The sequence below is a fragment of the Oryctolagus cuniculus genome, chromosome 9, assembly GCF_051225735.1.
Source record: "Oryctolagus cuniculus isolate XC-2025 breed Fujian yellow rabbit chromosome 9, ASM5122573v1, whole genome shotgun sequence".
Classification (NCBI taxonomy): Eukaryota; Metazoa; Chordata; class Mammalia; order Lagomorpha; family Leporidae; genus Oryctolagus; species Oryctolagus cuniculus.
Window position 1 is genome coordinate 81,534,425 of NC_142875.1, and position 23,436 is coordinate 81,557,860.

At 38.4% G+C, this 23,436-nt stretch overlaps 1 protein-coding gene across 8 annotated transcripts in view; it reads right to left on the reverse strand.

Moving 5' to 3' along the window:
* PDS5B (PDS5 cohesin associated factor B) overlaps positions 1-23,436 on the reverse strand; it is a 202,808-nt gene that overhangs the window by 124,965 nt on the left and 54,407 nt on the right. For 6 of the 8 annotated variants that reach the window (XM_089304245.1, XM_089304244.1, XM_089304242.1 and 3 more), the window contains exons 2-7: positions 22,228-22,354; positions 17,051-17,254; positions 14,567-14,653; positions 14,367-14,464; positions 13,753-13,879; positions 2,954-3,034 (exon numbers count right to left, since the gene is read on the reverse strand). In XM_089304245.1, coding sequence (XP_089160371.1) covers positions 2,954-3,034; positions 13,753-13,879; positions 14,367-14,464; positions 14,567-14,653; positions 17,051-17,254; positions 22,228-22,335 — 705 coding nt within the window. In that variant the 5' untranslated portion in view covers positions 22,336-22,354. Of the gene's footprint in view, positions 1-2,953; positions 3,035-13,752; positions 13,880-14,366; positions 14,465-14,566; positions 14,654-17,050; positions 17,255-22,227; positions 22,369-23,436 lie in introns of all 8 variants that reach the window. The other 2 variants (XM_089304243.1, XM_089304241.1) reach the window with 1 other exon arrangement.

The following is a 23,436-nucleotide window of genomic DNA, read 5'->3' on the forward strand; positions in this document are numbered from 1 at the left end:
TCACTACAAACTATTTTTATAACATCGTCTCTAATAAAAGTCTCAATTCAATAATGTTACTTTAGATTTATACAAAAGTGCATTCACAAAAATAACACTCTCTACTACCACCCCAACTATTAAGAATCCCAATTTACCTATTTGAACAAGGGTTTAATAACACTGTTTCAGTCCAACAAAATAATTTTGTGCCATAATGTCAAAACTTGTGATTCAAAAGACTTAGCAAAATATAGTATCACTAAGGAAACCTTTTGAACTGTCACTATGTACTTTTCAGTTTTGATACTGCTTTACTTTTCTTAAAAAGCACATGTACTTTTTAGTCTCCTGGGTTGCCAACTTACAACGAATTCTATTTTAAAAACAATCTACAACAACACAGTGATTCTGAGTTTCTGCATTTGAGTTTTCACATATAAAAGAATCACTACCTATAAAGACAAACCTGAATATGTGTGTATATATAGGACTGAAAAAGAAACAAGGAAAAAAGAAAAGGTGGTGGGGTTATTATTATCAGGTATTTTACTCCTTGTTTGCTAATTGTCTACTGGGAAGATAAATGAGCAAAGGCTATTTCATCTACAAGTCCAAAACGGCTGAGAATATTTTTAATAACACTAATCTTACCCAGAAAGTGACTTTTACATGTAACTACACAGGTTTAATGAGAAAAAGAATTAAGAGAATTATAATTTTTTTCTTGAACTTTTAATACAAATACTTTGAAAACACACACAAAAGTTGACAGAATAGAAATAATAAACCTAATGACCAAGCTCTAACAAATATCATTCTATGGAAATTTTTCCCTTTAATTGCCCCCAAACATTCATTTTCCTTAGTATCAGAAGAAATAGCAACATGTTATGCCGAAAAAGGTGTTTTCTTGGTGTTATGCCGAAAAAGGCATCAAAATAAGGTAAGTATGCCCCTAAAAAATACCTGGGTTGGCGATATCTGTTTAAATAAATGACCACCAGGAGGAGCTCACCTGTGTGCCATGAAAAATCATTCAGAGGCATTTGAAGCAAGGGAAAGGGAAAGTGTAATTAATCACAAAATCACAAGAAAATCCAAATACTAGTGTCTACAGTTTTGTGACTCTTGGGTATTGGAGGAGATTTTAAAAACCTATCAATTTATCTCATCTAATACACAAGACTCACAAAACTGTGGAAACTAGTACTTGGAGTTTCTTGCCAATCTTGGAGCTATTAAAATAAGCTGTATTCTACAGCTTCTGAAAGTTCAGCCTTCAAAACAATTTCCTTACAAATAAAATTTATTTTTCCAAATCATCATATGCTTAGGATTCTTTAAGGTCATAAGCTAGCAACAAAAGCTGGGATCTACCAAGAGACTGTTTTATGACATACCTAACTCCTCAAAGTATACATCTTTTCATGACCTATTTCACAGACTGACTTCTAATTTTGATGTATATAAAAATATTTGTGGGGGGCGCAGTAGGTTAAGGCCCTGGCCTGAAGTGCCGGCATTCCATATGGGTGCCAGTTCTGGTCCCTGCTGCTCCACGTCCTGTCCAGCTCTCTGCTATGGCCCAGGAAAGCAATGGAGGATGGCCCAAGTCCTTAGGCCCCTGCACCACGTGGGAGACCCGGAAGAGGCTCCTGGCTTCAGATCAGCACAGTTCCAGCCATTGCAGCCATCTGGGGAGTGAACCAGCGGATGGAAGACCTCTCTCTGTGTGTCTCTACCTCTCTAACTTTCAAAAAAATAAAATAAATCTTTAAAAAAAAAATTGGGGGGGGGGGGCGTTGTGGCATAGCAGGTAAAGCTGCTTCCTGAAGTGCTAGCATTCCATGTGGTCACCAGTTCAAGTCCCGGATGCTCCACTTCTGATCCAGCACTCTGTTGTGGTTGTGACCTGGGAAAACAGTGGAAGATGGTCCCAAGTATTGGGCCCCTGCACCCATGTGGGAAACCTGGAAGAAGCTCCTGGCTTCAGATCGGCTCAGCTCCAGCCCTTGTGGCCATCTGGGGAGTGAACCAGCAGATAGGAGACCTATCTCTCTCTCTCTCTCTCTCTCTCTGTAATTCTGCCTTTCAAATAAATAAGTCTTAAATACCTTTTTGAAAACTTTAGGAAAAGTTAAATACATAAGTAATTATAAAAGGCTTTTTTCCTCATTTTTTCCAAAAATTTATATATCTTTTTGGAACTGGATCAAAGAGAAAAACAGGTGGAGACAGAACTGTTACACAATTCCAAGAGCTACCAATAACACTGTACTCTAGATCTGCATTCTAGGGGGCACTATTCACATAGTAAATGAATGGAGCCAGCCAGAGTGGTGACAATTCAATGGAAATGTGGAGAGAAAATACAACTTACTATAAGCTTCCATTAGTGAACCTGACAGGTGAAAAAGACCTCTGTAAATAAATTAGTAGATCTTGCGTGACACTGAAAGGGTTCAATTCTTCTTAGAAAAGGAAGATTTATAGGGAAATCTATTCAGGGTATGGCAATTGATAAGCAACCTTCACCAAGTAACTAGTGTTGGTCACACTTTCCCCCAACTTTTAGCTTTTGATATTAGTTCATATCCTCTCAAACAAATCAATTTAATCTCCAAAAAGCTGTAAACTGTACACAAATTCTCTGATAATGGGAAGTTCCGTGTTTTACCTAATTTTTTTTCTGACATTACAAGCAAAACGTCTAACTTGCTAATCGAAACAAAAGGTGTTTTTGTTCCTAGACCATTTGAAAGAAGCAAATGGATGAAGAAACAGATGAGAACTAACTGTACAGAAAATACTGACCAAGAACAATTTTAAGTCAGAAAGAGAAAGAAAATTATTTACTCGATAAAACAAGACAAAATAAAAAAGTATATAAAACTTGCCAAAATGTTCCTACTTAGTAGTCATTAAAATGTTGGCTTAAACCTTCTGCTAACCAACCACAGGAAAGACTTACATTGGTAATATAGGGTTCAATAGCTTGAGCAGTTCTCTTCAGTAAAGCCTTTGCCAAATCATACGCTTGCTTGTTTAAATTCTGAAAAAACAAACAATATATTTATATTACATATATCTTAACTATGAAAAGTAAAGCATTATCTGTAATCAAAAGGCTTCAGTTAAGTAAATGAACGAGACTTCTCTTTCCTTATGACTAAAAGGAACATGTGACCCCTTCCCCTTCAAAGCAAAGATAATTAACTCTCTTCATGTCTCATTCATAACATTACATAAATCACATGGAAATGGTTAATGTTTATTAGATAAAAGGAGGAGGAGCTGGTGCCATGGTACAGTAGGTTAATCTTCCACCTGCAATGCCGGCATCTCATATGGGTGCTGGTTCTACTCCCAGTTGCTCCTCTTCCAATCCAGCTCTCTACTGTGGCCTGGGAAAGCAGTGGAAGATGGCTCAAGTCCTTGGGCCCCTACACCCACATGGGAGACCAGGAAGAAGCACCTTGCTCCTGGCTTAGGATCGGCGCAGCTCTGACCATTGCAGCCATTGGGGAGGGAACCATTGGAAGGAAGACCTTTCTCTCTGTCGCTTCCTCTCTGTCTGTAACTCTACCTCTCAAACAAATAAATAAAATCTTTGGGACATGCTCAATCTGACTTGCCCCAAACGGTAGAGTTAGAAATGCACCAGGGGATTCCAATTCAATCCCATCAAGGTGGCATGTACCTATGCCATCTCACTGGTCAAAGTGATCAATTTCAGTTCACAATCACACTGATAGGTCTAAGAGTCAAAGAGATCACATGAACAAATTAGTGTCTGCTAATACTATCTGATAGAATTAAGAAGGAGAGAACGATCCAACACGGGAAGCCAGATACACAGCAGACTCATAGAATGGCAGATGTCCTAAACAGCACTCTGGCCTCCGAATTAGCCCTTAAGGCATTCGGATCTGGCTGAAGAGCCCATGAGAGTATTTTAGGCATGGAAAGCCAAGACACTCTGGAAAAAAAAAAAAACACCACCTAAGTGAAAGATCTCTGCGAGTGAGATCCCAGTGGAAAGAACGGGCCATCAAAGGAGGAGGTACCTTTCTCTGAAGGGAGGAAAGAACTTCCACTTTGACTATGACCTCGTTTAAATAAGATCAGAGTCAGCGAACTCAAAATGCTTCCATAGCCTTGGCAACTCATGACAAGAGCCTAGGGGGATTACTGACACCATAAACAAGAATGTCAATTTGTTAATTCAACAACAGGAGTCACTGTGCACTTACTCCTCATGTAGGATCTCTGTCCTTAATGTATTGTTGTACAATGTAAATTAATGCTATAACTAGTACTCAAACAGTATTTTACACTTTGTGTTTCGGTGTGGGTGCAAACTGTTGAAATCTTTACTTAATTTATACTAAATTGATCTTCTGTATATAAAGATAATTGAAAATGAATCTTGATGCGAATGGAATGGGAGAGGGAGTGGGAGATGGGAGGGTTGCAGGTGGGAGGGAGTTTATGGGGGGAATAAAACCATTGTAATCCATAATCTGTACTTTGAAAATTTATATTTATTAAATAAACAAACAAGAATGTGGATGTTGTTTGTAATGATATCCCCATTTAAGAAAAAAGGGGGGGAGCTACTTAAGTCATTCTAAATCTCATTAAAAAGTCAAATCAGTTCAGCTGAGTAGAAATACAAGCTATTCTATTTCATGTCCAGAAATATCAAATCATCATAGGAAGATGAACTGGATTCCAGTGTGGTTAGCAACAGGAGACCCTTGGAGACCCCCCCAAGAAAGACAAAGAATTTGAGGACGCCTATGGGAAAGCAGATTTACTCAAGGACATCTCAGAACAATGGCTTAGGTCAAAGAACAAAAAGAGACACAAGAAAAAGGTGTCTTTTTTTTTTTTTTTTTAAAGATTTATTTTGTTTATCTGAAAGGCAGAGTTACAGAGAGAGATCTTCCATCTGCTGGTTCACTCCCTAAATGGCCGCAACAGTCAGGGATGGGCCAGACTGAAGCCAGGAGCCAGGAGCTTCTTCCAGGTCTCCCACATGAGTATAGAGACCCAAGTAGTTGGGACATCTTCCGCTGCTTTCCCAGGCACATTAGAAGAGAGCTAGATTGTAAGGGGAGCACCTGGGACTGATCCAGTGCCCATATAGGATGCCACCATTGCAGTGGGGGCTTTATCCACTATGCCACAATGCTGCCCCCCCCCCCAAAATCTTAAGAAAGTATATTTCTAAGTGACTCTGATGATCATGGATGGAACCCGAAATCTAAAATGGAATCACTACTCTGGTTTAACCATATTCCAGGGAACAAGAAAACTATATATTCTTTTATTTTTAAGAGTTATATACATATCCTGGCCGGCACCGCAGCACACTTGGCTAATCGTCCACCTGTGGCGCCGGCACCCCGAGTTCTAGTCCCAGTTGATCCTTTTCCAGTCCAGCTCTCTGCTGTGGCCCGGGAAGGCAGTAGAGGATGGCCCAAGTGCTTGGGCCCTGCACCCGGCATGGGAGACCAGGAGGACGCACGTGGCTCCTGGCTTCGGATAGGCGCAGCCCAACAGCCGTAGCGGCCATTTGGGGGGTGAACCAACATAAAAGGAAGACCTTTCTCTCTCTCTCTCTCTCTGTCTAGCTCTGCCTGTCAAAAAAAAAAAAAAAAAAAAGAGGTATATACATATCCTTAAACTCACATTCTTAATATTTTTAGATTCACTAGCCTTGAAGCTTATGTATTATTTCACTCATTTGTAACTGCTGTTTGACACTTTACTATACAAAATGCTACAATTACTTTACTCATTCTCCTCTTAATAGACATTAAATTATATATTTCTTGAACAAGACCCTTGGGGTTGGGGGGAGGCAAGAATTGTGGCACAATAGGTTAAGCCAATGCCTGCAATGCCTGCATCCCATATGAGCACCAGGTAGAGTCCCAGCTGCTCCACTTCTGATCCAGCTCTCTGCTAATTCACCTGGGAAACCAGGGGAAGTTGGTACAAGTGCTTGTGGCCATGCTTTCTACACAGGAGACCCAAATGGAGGTACTGGCTCTTGGCTTTGGCCTGCCCCAGTCCTGGCAGTTGCAGCCATTTGGGAAATGGATTACCAATCTCTCTCTCTCTCTGGAACTTCTGGAACACTGCTTTTAAAATAAATCTTCTCTCCCCCCCCCCCACAGGTAGAGTTATAGACAGTGAGAGAGAGAGACAGAGAGAAAGGTCTTCCCTCCGTTGGTTCACTCCCCAAATGGCTGCTACGGCTGGCGCTGCGCCAATCCGAAGTCAGGAGCCAGGTGCTTCTTCCTGGTCTCTCATGTGGGTGCAGGGGCCCAAGCACTTGAGCAATCCTCCACTGCCCTCCCAGGCCACAGCAGAGAGCTGGACTGGAAGAGGAGCAACCGGGACTAGAACCTGGCGCCCATATGGGATGCCGGCACCACAGGCGGAGGATTAGCCAAGTGAGCCATGGCACCAGCCCCCAAAATAAATCTCTAAAACAAACAAAACAAAACAAAACAAAAAAAAACTCCAAATTACACATGAGGAATAATTTGTTTGTAAATTCTACTCTGCCATTCTTTTTCAAGGTTTAATTATTTATTTATTTGCTTGAAAGGCAGAGTTACAGAGAGGGAGAGACAAGAGATAGAAAGAGATCACCCATCCACTGATTAACTCCCAAAAGGCTGCAACAAATTGGACTTGGCCAGGAGCCTGGAACTCCATCTAGGTCTGCTACACGGGTGGCAGGGGTCCAAGTACTTGTGCCATGATTTGCTGCCTTCCCATGCACTTTAGCAGGAAGCTGGATGGGAAACAGGATGCTGACACTGCAGGCAGCAGTGTAATCGGCTATGCCGCAATGCTAGCCATATATCTCGGTCATTTTTCAAGGAGTTATTTTGTCTTGCTCTTATTTGTAGAATTTCTGTATAAATTCTATGGACTTAACCTCTGTCAGTTACACATGTAACACATCTTAGTCTATATTTATCTTTTCACAATGTTTACGGTATCTTAAAGCATACAAAAGTCTCAATTTAAATGTAGTCAAATATACTAATCTTTTCTATTATGGCTATACTATACTCTATCTTTCTTAAGAAAATCATTTCAATACTGAGGCTGTAAGGATTTTTTTCTATTTTCAAATAAAATGTTACAGATTTGCCTTTCATACTTAGATCTTTATTTCACCTGTAATTTGCTTTTATATGTTATGAAATAAGAACTTATTTTGCATATGGGTAGTCTACTGCCCCCAAACAATCCATTATCCCCTCTAATGACCCACACTCTCACCTGCTATATAACCATGCAACATTTATAAATTCTCCATTACTTCCCCATGTCCCTTTCTACATTAGTGCTGATTACAGACATATAAAGAAACAGATGAAAATAAATTTTTAGCACCAGTTCCCCACTTATTCTTCGAAACTGCTTGCTATTATTAGCCATTTAATCCTCCATGTGACAGTTTACTACACAATTTGCTACATTCTGATAAGATTATCAATTAAAGTGCAGAAAATTGACACCATTATGATACCAAGTCTCTCATTTCATAAACAATTCTCTCAACATATTAAGTCTTCTATTATGCTTTTCAGACAACAATGATTTTTCACATAATGGTCACCCACACTTCAGTTAAATTTCTAAATATTTTATATCTCTAGTAAAGATAATAATGAAAATTATTTGAAATTGTGCTAACAAATTTACTTTGTTTTGTATTCTCTGTATATCTACAATTTTAGCTTTGTTTCCTCCTTCTAATCCTTTTATATTTTTTGTCTTGTTTTATTCTACTAACATCTTTAGTATACTGCTAACTAGAAATACTGAACTTGTCTTTTTCCTGAGTAGAAGCAACAATATTACAATTTACCTAACTGCAAAGGAATGCTTCAACATTACATCACTAAGTGTTATATCATACATTATCCTGGTTTAAGTTTCTTTCCCTTTCAAACTTAATGAGGCAGGCATTTGGCACACTGGTAAAGATGTTGCTTAGGACGACTGCATCCTATATACAGAGTACCTGGGTTCAACTCCTAGCTCCCATCCTGATTCCAGCCTCCTACTACTTCATGTCACCCTCAGTTGCAACAAATGATGTCATTTGTAATTAGGTCTCTAATTACAAGAAGAGAACAGATCTTCCCCTGGCTCCTGGCTTTGGCCTGGCCCAGCACAAAGCCCCAAATGTGTCAGGCACTTGCGAAGTGAAGCAATGGATGGGAGATCTCTGAACTTGTCTGGCTGTCTGTCTCCTCCTCTCTCTGCCTTTCAATAAATAAAAGAAAAAATTGAGGAAGAATCAAACAATTTGCTAACAGCTTCCCATCATGACTTATGCTAAAATGTAATCTAAGTATTTCTGTTAAAAGATTTTGTGCCCTGTTCATCAAATGTCTTATCCTATCAATGACATTTTATAATATTAATCCATCCTTTATATTCCTAAAACAAAACCAATTTAGTCATTATCAAAATTACTTTTATACCATTCTGGAAGTAGTCAATGATTATTTCTTATTGGTATTATTTAACTATATTCATAAATTAAATTAACCTAGACTCTCTTTTCTTACTTAGTTCATGTTTTTTCTAGAAATATAATAATTGGGAGCCGGCACTGTGGCCTACTGGGTAAAGCTGCTGCCTGCATTGCCTGCATCCTATATGGGCATCGATTAATACCCCAGCTGCCCCATTTCTGATCCAGCTCTCTGCTATGGCACAGGAAAACAGCAGAAGATGGCCCAAGTCCTGGGGCCCCTGCACCCACATGGGAGACCAGGAAGAAGCTCCTGGCTCCAGATTGGCACAACTTTTGCCATTATGGCCAAATGGGGAGTGAACCAGCAGAGAAAGATCGATTGATCGATCGATCTCTCTCTCTGTCCCTATAACTCGGCCTTTCAAATAAATAAATAAATCTTTTTAAAAAATACCATAATCTGTTCATAAAATGAATTGTAGAGTACCTCTCCTTCTAAAATCTGAAAGCCTGCTGAAGATTAGGACTATCTGCCACTTCAGTAATTTAAAAAAAAAAAAAAAAAAGCCCACTTTTGATGTCTTTAGATCTTTTTTCGTTGTTGTGCTGATTTCTGATGCTGGTGTCACGTTCTGTTTTCTTTTCTTTTTTAATTAATTTATTTATTTGAAAGGCAGAGTTACAGAGAGGCAGAGGCAGAGGCAGAGAGAGAGAGAGAGAGAGGTCTTCCATCTGCTGGTTCACTCCCCAAATGGCCACAACTAATGGAGCTGGGCTGATCCAAAGCCTGGAGCCAGGAGCCTCTTCCAGGTCTCTCACGTGGGCACAGGGGCCCAAGAACTTGTGCCATCTTCCACTGCTTTCCCAGGCCACAGCAGAAAGTTGGATCAGAAGTAGAGTATCCAGGACTTGAACCAGCACCCATATGGGATGCCGGCACTGCAAGGCAGTGGCTTTACCTGCTACGCCACAGCGCTGGCCCTGGGTTCTACTTTCTATGCAGAGTCATAAAACCCAATGAACTTTACTAGCCACAGAATATTTTAATTTTTCACTTTTGAGACAAATCTGGCAAGCTATTTCACCTAATTTCAAATATGTGAACAGAAAATATTGTTCATGGAATTGTCTTTATTTTTTTCATGTCTGTTGTTCCTCTTTCATTCTAAGCTTACTGAAACCAACTCCTCCCTCCCCCTTTTTTAAGATTTATTTATTTAATGGCCGGCGCTGCGGCTCACTAGGCTAATCCTCTGCCTTGCGGCACCAGCACACCGGGTTCTAGTCCCGGTTGGGGCACCGGATTCTGTCCCAGTTGCCCCTCTTCCAGGCCAGCCCTCTGCTGTGGCCAGGGAGTGCAATGGAGGATGGCCCAAGTGCTTGGGCCCTGCACCCCATGGGAGACCAGGAGAAGTACCTGGCTCCTGCCATCGGATCAGCACGGTGCGCCGGCCGCGGCGGCCATTGGAGGGTGAACCAACGGCAAAGGAAGACCTTTCTCTCTGTCTGTCTCTCTCACTGTCCACTCTGCCTGTCAAAAAATAAAAATAAAAAAATAAAAAATAAAAAAAAGATTTATTTATTTGAAGTTTCAGAGCCACAGAGAGAAGTATCTTCTATCCGCTAGTTCATTCCCCAAGATGATCTCAAACAGCCAGTGCAGAGCCAAGCCAAAGTCAAGAGCCACTCCAACTCCCTTTTTTGATTCAATATGCCAACCGTTTACTTCTTAAATACACTTTTCAAATGATCAACTTTGGGTTTTGAGGGAATGTCACTATATATTATAGTTCATTAATTCTGATCTTCAATTTTTTTATATTTTGTTTATACTAATACTGTATAAAACATATATACTGTATAAAAACATTCTTGAATCAGGCAATTATATTTAGAAACATAATTTAAACTCAGAAATTTTAATATGTATCATTTTAACTATTATTAAATAATTGCCATTATGATTTACTGCTTTATCATTTGATGATTTACTCTTTGGCTTATAGTTTTCTATTCTAAGTCCTCAATATTCCTAACTCTTAGCTTAAAAATCTCTGGAAAACATGTTAACTTTCCCCAATAATTGGTAATTTGTTTCCTCTCCTTCATAATTTTTTTCAATTTAGCTTTATACATTATTTATTTTGAGTTTATCTGCATACAAGTTTAAATACCTTCCTGAGAAGTTAACTTTTTATTAATTTGTAAAGGCCTCCTTTATTCAGTAAAAACTAATATGTCTGATAATATAAACTACCTCAGTTTTCTTCTGGTTTATATTTGACTAGAAAGATTTTTTCATCCTTTTACATTCAATCATCTTGAGGTCATATTTTAGTTCTATTTCTTATTAGTGAGAACCTGCTGGATCACTGCTGGATCAATCTGACAACACATCTATTCTGGTAAAGTTAGGCTATTTATATTTATTGTAATTCTCCCTTTCCTTAAAAATTCTTAAAATTTTAACATGAATAAGTCAGTTAAAGTTCAGAGTTGATCAACAGATCTACATAATCAATCATGATCATCACCAGAATCCTATCACTCATTTTTAAATCCATTACACTACTCAATCTTACACAGTATTTCTTGAATAGGATAAATTTTAATACTTTTTAAATTAATCTGTTATTGCTGTTTTTGTTTCATATCTCAGTCTTTATTTATAGAGCATGTTTTGCTCACCATAATTCCTGTATCTCACCTCTTCCAAATTTAATTTTGTTCAGCCTAATGTACCCACACAGTAATTCTTTCAGGAACAACTTATTAATGTGTAAATATGTAACAACTTCATTTAACTCAAAATGGATATACAACCATTGACAGACAATTATTCCTCAGATCTATCTCCTAACGCGCCAAATAATTCTTATATATAATTCAACCAAGGTTTAAATTTCAGGGCCAGTGTCATGGCACAGCGGGTAAAGCTACGACCTGAAAAACCACCATCCCTTAAGGGTGCCAGTTCAAGTCCCAGCTATGAGCTGCTCCTCTTTCAACCAGTTCCCTGCTAATGGCTTGGGAAAAGCAGTGGACATGGCCCAAGTTCTTGGACTCTTGCCACCCATGTGGGAGATCCAGATGAGGCTCCTGGCTTCAGCCAGGCTCAGCACTGACAGCTGCATCCACCTGGGGAGCTAACTAAGGGATTTAAGACTTCTTTCTCTCAGCTTCTCCTCTCTCTCTCTCAAATTCTGACTTTCAAATAAATAACTCTTTAAGAAATACATATTTACATTTCAATGATCTTTTCTCACTTCCAGCAAGTTTTTCCATAACATTTCTTAAAGATTTATTTACTTACTTATTTGAAAGCAGAACAACAGAGAGAGGAAGACAGAGAATAAGATCTTCCATCTGGTGGTTTACTCCCCAAATTGCTGCAACAGCCTAGACACAGCCAACCTGAAAGCCAGGAGGCCATTTAGGATCTTCCACATGGGTGGCAGGGGCCCAAGAACTTGGGTTCACATCTGCTGCTTTCCCAGGCACACTAGCAGGAGGCTAGATCAGAAGTAGACTGGGGGGGGGGGGGGGGGGGGACTCACCACCTCACTATGGGATGCTAACTAGTATCATAAGTAGTTTAAGCCATTGCACACAATGGCCCCCATCTTCTTTCTTATGTGAAACTATTGTTTTTAACTCTAATTTTTACAAACTTAATCCCTGTAAGCATATTTTATCATTAATCCTATTAAAGTTTTAATCATTTCTTTAACTTAGAATGTGTTATTCACTACCATAAAGATTCACAAAGCCACACAGAGCTAAAATTATGCAAAATAAAAAAAACAGCCTTGGGAAATTTCCAGGCTAAGCTAAATAGAATAAGCTCAGAAACAAAGTATAAGTAGCTGGTAGAAGATTCCCACTCCTGTAACTAAGACAAGGAATTAAGATCCTAGGATTCTAGTGTTCAGAGTGCTTATAGACCCTCTGCTCTGCTATAGCATGACCAAGGAGAAAATGTACATCCAGGAAGCACTTATTTATTTTCCCCAACAAAGCCTTTTTTTCTTTACAAGAGACTGGACAAGTCAGGCCTGTAGTTAGTTATTGGCAGTTTACATCTCTGGTAGTTAACTGCTGAGTGCACAGACAAGCTGAGTATCTTTTTTAGAATATGTGCGTCCAGGAGAGCTTGTCTCACAGTGAGAGCTAAGCCAGGATACAAGTCAGGTACAGCCTCTTCAGGGGCATAGGACTTCCTCTTGGAATCTCATCCTTCCTCCCTAGAATACTTTGTGGTTTATTTCCTGACCCCACTGAGCACATAGGCCAGGTACCCTTGCTAACTGGTCCTAAAGAAGCTTTTAGCTGGGCCCCAGGCCAGTTTTTACAGTTTAATAAAAGGGCAACAAGAATCTTAACTAGATGGAATAACCAAGGGACCAGCACTGTGGCACAGTGGGAGAGGGAAGGGTTGTGGGTGGGAGGGAAGTTATGGGGGGAAAAAAGCCATTGTAATCCATAAGCTGTACTTTGGAAATTTTTTATTTATTAAATAAAAGTTAAAAAAACAAAACTAGAAATAGACTTGCCATATGATCCAGCAATCCCACTACTGGGTATATAACCAAAACACTAGAACACAATGTATAAACGATATACCTGAACCATGTTTATAACAGCACTGTTCTCAATAGCCAAAATTTGGAATCAATCAAGGTATCCGTCATCAGATGAATGGATAAAGAAATGTGGCCTATATACCCAATGGAATATTATTCAACTATTAAAAAAAAATAATGAAAGTCTACCATTTGTAGCAAAATGGACACAACTGGAGGACATTATGTTGAGTAAAATAAGCCAGACTTAGACGAATACTGCATGTTCTCTTTTATATGTGGGAGCTGAACTTTAAAAAAAAGAAATGTCTGTGTGAATCAACAATACTGCAAATGTAGTTTTGTAACACTTTTATAATTTTGTCAAACCAATGGTTAAAAATGTTGTACTACTATACTTTTAATTATCTGTGATTACTTTAAAATTCACTGTATATGAATGAAGAGATCATTTATTCAATTATTATTTATAGCTGTTTTCTGTATTCCCACTAAACTAGGGTCTTTATGCTTTTTTACTTATTAAACTTTCTATTCAGTGAAATAAAAAAAAATCAGTATTCTCCAAAATTAAAGTTAAAACAGGGTAAATTATATTTAGAACTTAAGCATTAATTCTGGACTTTGATATTAATGGGCTTCAAAAGCGTTATATATTGCTCTTACCTTATGGGCAGGTACCAAATTTACTAAAACTGTATCCAAAAGCTCCTGAGATACTGTATCACCTTCACAAATTATAGAGCTCATGAGATCTACCATGTGCATATGAACTTTTTGATTATGGCCATTGCTGAAATTCAAACAGATGTATAAAGCATAAAACAGATATATGTACAGATTTTAATCATAATATAATTATGATACCAACACATTTTATAAAAATGATACTAAAATATTAAATAAAACACTATTCATTTAAACCTTCCCTCTCTCAAATTCTACATTATCCAAAATATATTTTTAAATTACATTTCTTAGATTTCTTCCCCCAATCTTGACCAGCCTTGCAATCAAAATGATTAAATCAAACAGTTTCAGTTTTGCCTTGGATTCAGAAAGTCAATTTGCTTTTAAGTTAATTCTAGTCTTTACAGTGTAAAACTGCTTACACTTGATTTATTTTAAAAACATCTATAAAAGTAAACTTAAATGAACTCTTACATTACAACTCTTAGCCCTCTAATATTCTTCATAACATAGTTCATGCAGATTCACCTCTCAGAAATTCTTTACTTTTACAGTTCAAAAACATTATGTACATGGTAAAATAAACTTACTTTATCACTGAAAATAACGTTCTATATAGCTGGGTGAAAATCTCATTGCTATCTTCTAATTCAAAGCATATGTTATATGACTTGACCCAAGCAATGTTCTAAAATAGGAAATAAAAAAAGGTGAAAAGTAAATGCTTCAATTGACAAAAATATACAAGAACACACAATTTTAAAATGTCACTTTAAGATATACTGCTTACCTCAAGTAAATAAAAATACCTATTGAACTGTGGGCTCTTTGTATCCTCTAGCCCCTTCAACTGCCTTGTTATAAACATGAATATATCCTTTAAAAAAACAAAAAAGTATGGTTTAGATTATGAATGCTACAAGAAAATATCCACTAAAATAAAACTAGTTCAGATCTTTTGTGTGCCTACACACAAACACACACACACAGCATGATAAATTATAAATAACCAAGAAATATTGTAGTTGGCTGAAATTTTTTAATTTTTTATTATCCTTTATAGAGAAATAGTGTATCATTCACCATGATCTCAATGTAGAGAAAGAAAAACTTCAACTCACAGGAAGTAAGACAAATAGACCATGAAAATTTAGTTAACTATTATTAATGCCATTATTAGAATTAAAAATACTGTAATACTGAAAGATGATCAGGTTTGTTAGAAAGGCATAATATGTAAAAATCAGATAGCAAGAATACAGTTTAGGAAGCTTCAATTTCCAAACTAAAATTGCCAAATGACAAGAAAATAGATTCCACACACAAAGAAGCTGAGAAATTTAGAACGTAATTAGAAGTCACCTAGTCAAGCACTCTAATTAATCATTGTATCACCTGCTTTTCGTTTACTATTTGTCAGTCTATTTTTACCATCCCTTAAACCAATTAAGTATCTCAAAATCAGAGGCCTACAATTAGAAATCAAACTATACACCTGGAAACAAAACTACCTGGATCAGCTCACATTATCTACTTTAAATCTCTAATCTTACAATTCAATCCCACTTTTAATGAAAAATATTCCTTCTTCAATCAAAATATAAAACACAAGCATACCTAAACCAGTTCAGACACTCTGTACTTCAATTTTGACAGACTTAATCAACTATACTGATTTCCTCACCCCAATTATCAAGAAGCAACTTTTCCCCTACTACTGTAATCCCACTGATACACAATTAATATCAATATTTGTTGAATGAAATAAATTGCCATTTTTTCACTGTTGAGTAACCTTCTTTCTACACACACACAAAATAATCCAGTTTCTACAACTATCTTTTACAGTTTTTTTAATTTCTGACTGACTTGCCTTACCATCATTCCAAAACATTTGAAGAGTTCATGCCTTCTACTAGCAATTTTCTAAACAGATTAATCATGCTATTCCCTTTTATTTCCAATCTTCTAGAGACGATGCTTTCATGGGGCCCAAGAGGCACAGTTAGGGTTAGGGTTAGGGTTACACCAGCATCGCATACAGGAGTGCTGTATCAAGTCCCAGCTACTCCACTTCTGATCTAGCATCCTCCTAATGTGCCTGGGCAAACAGCAAGATGGCCTAAGTACTTCACTTCAGTCCCTGCCACCCAAGAGTGAGACTGCGGTGCAGTTCCTACATCCTGGAATCAGTCTGGCCCAGACACACCCAGCTGTTGCAGTCATTTGGGTGGCTGATCCAATATGGAAGAACGATTGATTCTCTCTCTCTCTCTCTCTGCCTGTCAAATAAATAAACCTTTGCAAAAATGGTAATAATGACCATGGTGTTCAGTATGGATTTTTCAAAGGGAAAAGGAACGGGGGCAGTGTGGTGCAGCAGGTTAAGCTGCCACTTGTGACACCAGGATTCCATATTAGAAAGCCAGTTTGATTCCCAGCTGCTCCTCTTCCCATCCAGCTTTCTGCTAATGCACTTGGGAAGGACACTGGACAATGGCCTAGGTACATAAGTTCCAGGCCCATGGCTTCAGCCTGGTGGAAACCCAGGTGTAGCCATTTGGGGAGTGAGCCAGTGGATACTAGATCTCTTTATCTATCTCCCTGTCACTCTGCCTTTCAAATAAAAAATAAATCTAAAACGTGGGAAGAGGAAGAATTGCTCCCAAATGACATTAAAAGAAACAGAGTTAGCTGGCACCGCAGCTCACTAGGCTAATCCTCCGCCTTGCGGTGCCGGCACACCGGGTTCTAGTACTGGTCGGGGCGCCGGATTCTGTCCCAGTTGCCCCTCTTCCAGGCCAGCTCTCTGCTGTGGCCAGGGAGTGCAGTGGAGGATGACCCAAGCACTTGGGCCCTGCACCCCATGGGAGACCAGGAAAAGCACCTGGCTCCTGCCATCAGATCAGCGCGGTGCTCCGGCCACAGCGCGCCAGCCGCGGCGGCCATTGGAGGGTGAACCAACGGCAAAAGGAAGACCTTTCTCTCTCTCACTGTACACTCTGCCTGTCAAAAAAATTTTTAAAAACTTTTAAAAAATTAAAAAAAAAAAAACAGTTAATGATGACATAATATAAATAGTATATGCTATATTAAGTTATTATCCTAAAAATCAGAAATTGTTCTCAAAACTTCTAAAAAAAACTGATTCACAAAAGATTGCTAAAGCTAACAAAGAATCCAAAGAAATTATCTAAATAAGTTAACTCTCATTTTAGATAGACACATAAATCAACTTCAGTCAACCTTGGCAGTTCTTTAAGTCAATACTTGCCTTTAGTTTATCAGGGGATGTGTAAGGAGCTTCTGGAGCATAAATTCTGAAAATATCTGCAAGGCAGCAGGCTACCAGTAAACGAACATCTTTATCAGGGTGCTTGAGGAAAAAATCTGAAGCAAGATGTAAAGCTAGGTTTAGATAAAGCTCCTTTTCTTCTTCAGAGTCCTGGTCCATATCCATGAAAGTTTTCACAACCATCTATACAAAAAATAAAATAAAATAATTAAATAGTGAAATTTTTCACATAAAGACACAGTCACTTAGAGAAGATGTTTAGCCTAGCAATTAAAAGGCCCACATTCCACACTGGAGTTCCTGGGCTGAATTCCCAGGCCAGCTCATGACTCTAGCTTCCTACTAATGCAGATTCTGGGAGCAGAGGTGATGGCTCAAGTAACAGGTTCCCTCATGGGAGACATGAATTGCATTCCCAGCTTTTAGCAACAACCCTCTCCCAGGCCTGCACATCATGGGCATTTGGGGAATGAATCAATAGATGAGATGGGACTCACGATCTTCTTCTCTTCTCATATAGATTTTTTAAAAATTTCAAGTACAGGCATTTGAAATATAGGCCATATTTTTTTTAAAGATTTATTTATTTATTTGAAAGGCAGACCTACAGAGAGGCAGAGGCAGAGAGAGACAGAAAGGTCTTCCATCCACTGGTTCACTCCCTAGATGGCCACAATGGCAGGAGCTGAGCCGACCCAAAGCCAAGAACCAGGAGCTTCTTCTGAGTCTCCCATGTGGGTGCAGGGACCTAAGGACTCTGGCCATCTTCAACTGCTTTCCCATGCCAATAGAGAGAATTGGAGCAGCCAGGATTCAAACTGCACCCATATGGGACACCAGCACAGCAGGCAGTGCTATGTCACAGCACCAGCCCCAAATACAGGCCATATTAATTGCAAAGGTTAACTTCAAATAAATATATTTTCATTTTTTCCACACAAGATCCTGCTAAAACCACCATATAAACTTTTCTATAAAAGACTAAAACATATGGGGCCAGTGCCTTGGCATAGTAGGTTAATCCTCCATCTGGGGCACCAGCATCCCATATGGGCCCAGGTTCTAGTCCCGGCTGCTCCTCTTCCAATCCAGCTCTCTGCTATAGCTTGGGAAAGCAGTGGAAGATGGCCAAAGTCCTTGGGCCCCTGCACCCACATGGGAGACCAGGAAGAAGCTCCTGGCTTTGGACTGGCTAGCTCCAGCTGTTGTGGCCATTTGGGGAGTGAACCAAGAGAAGGAAGACCTTTCTCTCTGTTTCTCTCTCTCTCACTGTCTATAACTCTACCTCTCCTATAAATAAATTTAAAAACTTTAAAAAAGACTAAAATGTTTTTCATTTACTTGTATGTGCTAACCATAAGTTTAAAATTAGCCTTACACAGTGTTCATTAATGGAAGAATTCTAAGAAGTATTTTGTTGAAACTTCTGGTCTCGGTTGTACAACTGAAATAAAAGGAGTACATCCTTCTTTAAAAAAAGCATCAGCTTTTTAATAAATTCCTAATCTTTTTATTAGGAGATTTTGCATATTTAGCTAATAGAGAATATATACACAGATCCAAGAAAGATGTACCTTTCTCTCTGTCTCTCCCTCTCACTGTCTATAATTCTACTTGTTAAATTAAAAAATTTTTTTAAAAAGATTTATTTTATTTACTTTAAAAGGCAGAGTTATAAGAGGCAGGAGCAGAGGCATAGAGGGAGATCTTCCATCCACTGGCTCACTCCCTAAATGGCCACAACAGCCAAAGCTGAGCCAATTCTAAGCTAGGAGCCAGGACCTTCTTCCAGGTGTTCCACATGGGTGCAGGGGCCCAGGGACTTGGATCATCTTCTACTGCTTTCCCGTGTACATTAGCAGGGAGCTGAATTGGAAGTGGAGCAGCCAGGACTGGAACCCGCACCCACATGGGATGCCAGCACTGCAGGCAGCATCTTTAACCACTAGGCCACAGAGCTGGCCCCGAAAAGGTATAATTTCAAACTGTGAGGATCTTGCTCTAATTTTAGTATTAGTAGTTACAATGATGATCTCAGCATCCACTATTCCTACATAAAATGAGATTTAAAATTGCCTCACTTTATAGGAAAACAAACACAACTCTACTGGAAAAGTGACCATATAGCAACCACTAGGTGGTGCTGCAAATACTAAGCAGCAAGTAAGGCTGGTTATCAAGTACCAATGTCTATGCCTTGGTCTCATATTGCAAGGATTTTCACTTGCTGTGGAGTTAGATCTCTAAGTAATGAATGATTCCATTTTGTACTAAATTATAGTAACAACCGAGGAAAACATCCTCACAGAGCAACCCTCAAGTTTTATTATATCAAAGATGATCTCAGAACCAACAGTAGGCTAATCCCTCCAATTTGGCACTACCATTAGTGCCATTAGTGCCAAATTTGGGTATGATATCCAGAGCTATTCTGCTAATTCTTTAGTATTATTACTTATTAAGATTTATGTTTTGGCCGGCGCCGCGGCTCAGTAGGCTAATCCTCCGCCTAGTGGCGCTGGTCCCCCAGGTTCTAGTCCCGGTCGGGGCGCTGGATTCTGTCCTGGATGCCCCTCTTCCAGTTCAGCTCTCTGCTGTGGCCCGGGAAGGCAGTGGAGGATGGCCCAACTGCTTGGGCCCTGCACCCGCATGGGAGACCAGGAGAAGCACCTGGCTCCTGGCTTCGAATCAGCGCGGTGCGCTGACAGCAGCGCGCTGGCAACAGCGGCCATTGGGGGTGAACCAACGGCAAAAGAAGACCTTTCTCTCTCTCTCTCTCTCTGTCCACTCTGCCTGTCAAAAAAAAAAAAAAAAAAAAAGATTTATGTTTTGGAGCAGGTTGTCTGGCCTGGCAGGTAAGATGTCACTTTGAATGCCTATATCCCATGTTGAAGTGCCTGAGTTTGAATACCAGCTCTGCTGGCAATTTCAGGCTCCTGCTAGTGGATTCCATGAAGCAGCAGGGAATGGTTCAAGTACTTAGTTCCCTGTTCCCTGTCACCCACATGGGAATCCTGGACTGAGTTTTCTGTGCCCAGCTTTAGCCTAACCCAGCCCCAGCTATTTTTGAGTATTTGAGGAATGAACCAGTAGATTGGAGATCTTGTCTTTCTTTGCCTTTCAAATAAATAAAATAAATAATAAAATATATGTTTTGATGGCTCACATGTTTACGAAAAGACTTTACAAAGGGGAAAAAGCTAGTTGTACAAACTATTTCTTTCTCTAGAATCTCTTCACAAGAGTTGGAGATTAAATGTAGCTCTAATAAAATGGTACAAAAACATAAAAATTATATAAAGTTACCTTATACATCTTATACATTTAATTGTTAGTTTTTAAATTTTACACTGATACTTGCACATATCAAAAATTACTATCATCCCATAAAATCTTTTTCATATTTCTCTGGGAAGGAGTGCATAAAAAATAGCAGATGTGTAAATCAGGAAAACAAATCAGGAAAAAAATATATAAATTTACAGATTATTGCCAGGCGTAAATGTCTACAAAATAATGCAGCACACTTCAAATAATAAATGTGGGTATAGTAGATGCTGTTCCACCAAGACTAACAGTAAAGTTTCTCAGGGTCCAGGTAATTGGAATTCCCCATTACTGTCAGCAGCACAAATGGTATTTTAAACTCACTAATAATCCTTAGGAGTCCTCTGAAGATGTCTGAGAAACTACTATCTCTAAAAGACACAAAATGTTAATCATCTTATAAGTGTAGATTGTTTCTGCATTCAAGATCTATTTCCTAGCATACAGTAGAGATGTCATGTCATTCCTGCAATATAAATAAATCTAAGGAAATAAATGTATTAGCTTCTCTAATAACATTTCAATAGGCCAAAGAAATGTAAATACACAGAAAAGGAAGCATGTCATCAGGCAAGTTTGTGTCCCAGCTGTTCTATGTCAAATCCAGCTCCACGCTAATGGCCTAGGATAAGCAGTGGAGGATGACGTGGGTGCCTAGGTTCCTGCCACCCCTGTAGGAGACCCAGAAGGAGCTCCTGGTTTCAGCCTGGCCCATCATTGGCCATTGTGGCCATCTGGGGAGTGAAGCAGTGGATGGAAAACATCTCTCTCCCTCCCTCCAACTCTGACTTTCAAAATACATAAATCTTTAAAATACATATATATGCATATACATACCCTATATATACACATACCCTTTTTATCTTAACCAGATAAAACACACACACATAATGGTAAATTTAATCAAGTCTTATCCTTTGACTAAACATCTGATATCTAACATTTTAATACCTTATAAAGTACAAATGTATAATATTAACACTTTAAGAGGAATTATAGGGTATTTAACATCCTTTTCTCCTTATAAAAATAGACAATGTAGCAATATAAAATAGTTCATTTTAAGGATCCTGTGCCTTCAGTGATTAATTAAGGAAAATACTTCAGCCCCAGCATGCAGGAAAGTAATGATACGAAATAACATAAATGTCTAAGTAGATACAACCTGAAAGAGAAAAAAATGTTCAAAACTAAAGACCATCTAAACTTACTGATAAATCAGTTTAACATTCTCCTTGGCCACTATGCTTCTTCTATCATTTTAACTATCACATGGACTATCACTGTCCTGAGGAAAAGGTAAAACATTATTCAAATACAGAGACTTAAGCCATACAGTGACTGCTGCCATCTACAGGTGTTCACCATCAATCTCATTCATTGCTGCATGCTGTCAGAAGCAAAAGGAGAAGCTAACAGTCAAGCTCTTTAACCTACTATCAAAAAACTTACAAGTAAAATATAGCTTGAGTACTCAGTATGAGACCTAAAACTTACTTTCTCAGATTAAAACTATTATTTTTAGAAGATATAGGAGAAAAGAGACCAACGCTGTATAAACAAAAAGGAATGTAGAGTATATATGGTGGACTTTTCTTTATACCCAAGTATAAAAGGCCCTAGAAAAATCCAAGCTTCACCTTTCTAACTGCAAGAGCCAAGGAATCCCTACAGTTCTTTATCCATTCTAGCCTCTTCAATCCTTTATCTGCTGTTTTCTGCTTTGATTTGCTTTTCAACTTGCCCTAACAAGATACAGTCCTATGCGGTTTCCACAGGAGACTCATACTCTAAGCAGATATATTATAAAAATACTCAATTATACTCACTTTTAACCGTCTCACCATCTCCTCTTTAGATATTTTGTCTGAGATTTCCTTGACACCAGGAGGATAAGTGATTTTTCCATCATTAGTCCTTGTCTTTGAATGAGCCATGGTGGAAATGTTTTTACCCCTAAAACAAGAAAACTATTAGATGTTTAAAAAACAAAAAAGGTATAAATAACATTCCTAAAACTTAACCTGTCCCACCCCCTAAAATTTATAACTACTTTCTAATTTATTGTAACTCATCACTTTAACTAATGAAAATCACTCTGTTGAATATTTTCCAAAATTGTTTTCTCAAAAAACGAAGCTTTTTCTTTTTACTTTCATTTGTATTAGTGGCAAGAAATGCTATTTAACACTCCAACAACAACAAAACTATAAATACTAGGGGAAAATTCCAAAATAAGCATGTTTTTCAAAGCACTACAAATTACTGACACCAAAATCCAGAAAAAACAGGGATGCATTGTATCTATTTATACTCTAGGGGCAATTCTCAATATTAACAATATAAGATTAAGTTTTGATTATTTCGCAGGGCAAAACAGTCAGAGATAAAGTTGTATCTGTCCAGCCAGAAAGACAAACTCCCTGCCATTAACGTAAAACAGTATCTCAACCCAAACAGATACACCTGCAAAGGAGAGGGGTACACCAGAAATTAACATGTGTCCTTTTCTTCACTTCTACCCTTACCAGATCAGCAGAGAAGGCTGCTCTGGTGTAAAACAGAGCAAGGTAATAACAGATTCAGGGCACAAAAAGCAAATTAGATTTTGGATATGAGACTATATATTTACTGAGTTTCACATAACCTAAGTGGTTGAAAGAATCTCAAAACATGTACTCAGTGGAATGCCTAAGTGGAAGTTTTCCCAAGCACCTAACGTAATAAAATCCTAGTCCTACCCAGAGAAGGGCGAATTCTATCCAAAGCACTCAGAATTCCTACTCCGATGTTTCTAGGACAATGAGCAGTATCAAGTCAAGAAAAAATAATCATGCACCTAAGGAACTGAGACATGACCAAGAACCTGCAAATATGCAAGACACCAAAAACAGACATAAGAATTAAACAGAACATAAAACTACCATACATATAACCTTAAACAAATTAAAAAGAAAATCTGAAATTTAAGGAAGTAAAAAAATGTTAGAGTAAGCTAGAAAAATTGTAAAACTAAAAATAGAAAAAAAATACAGTAA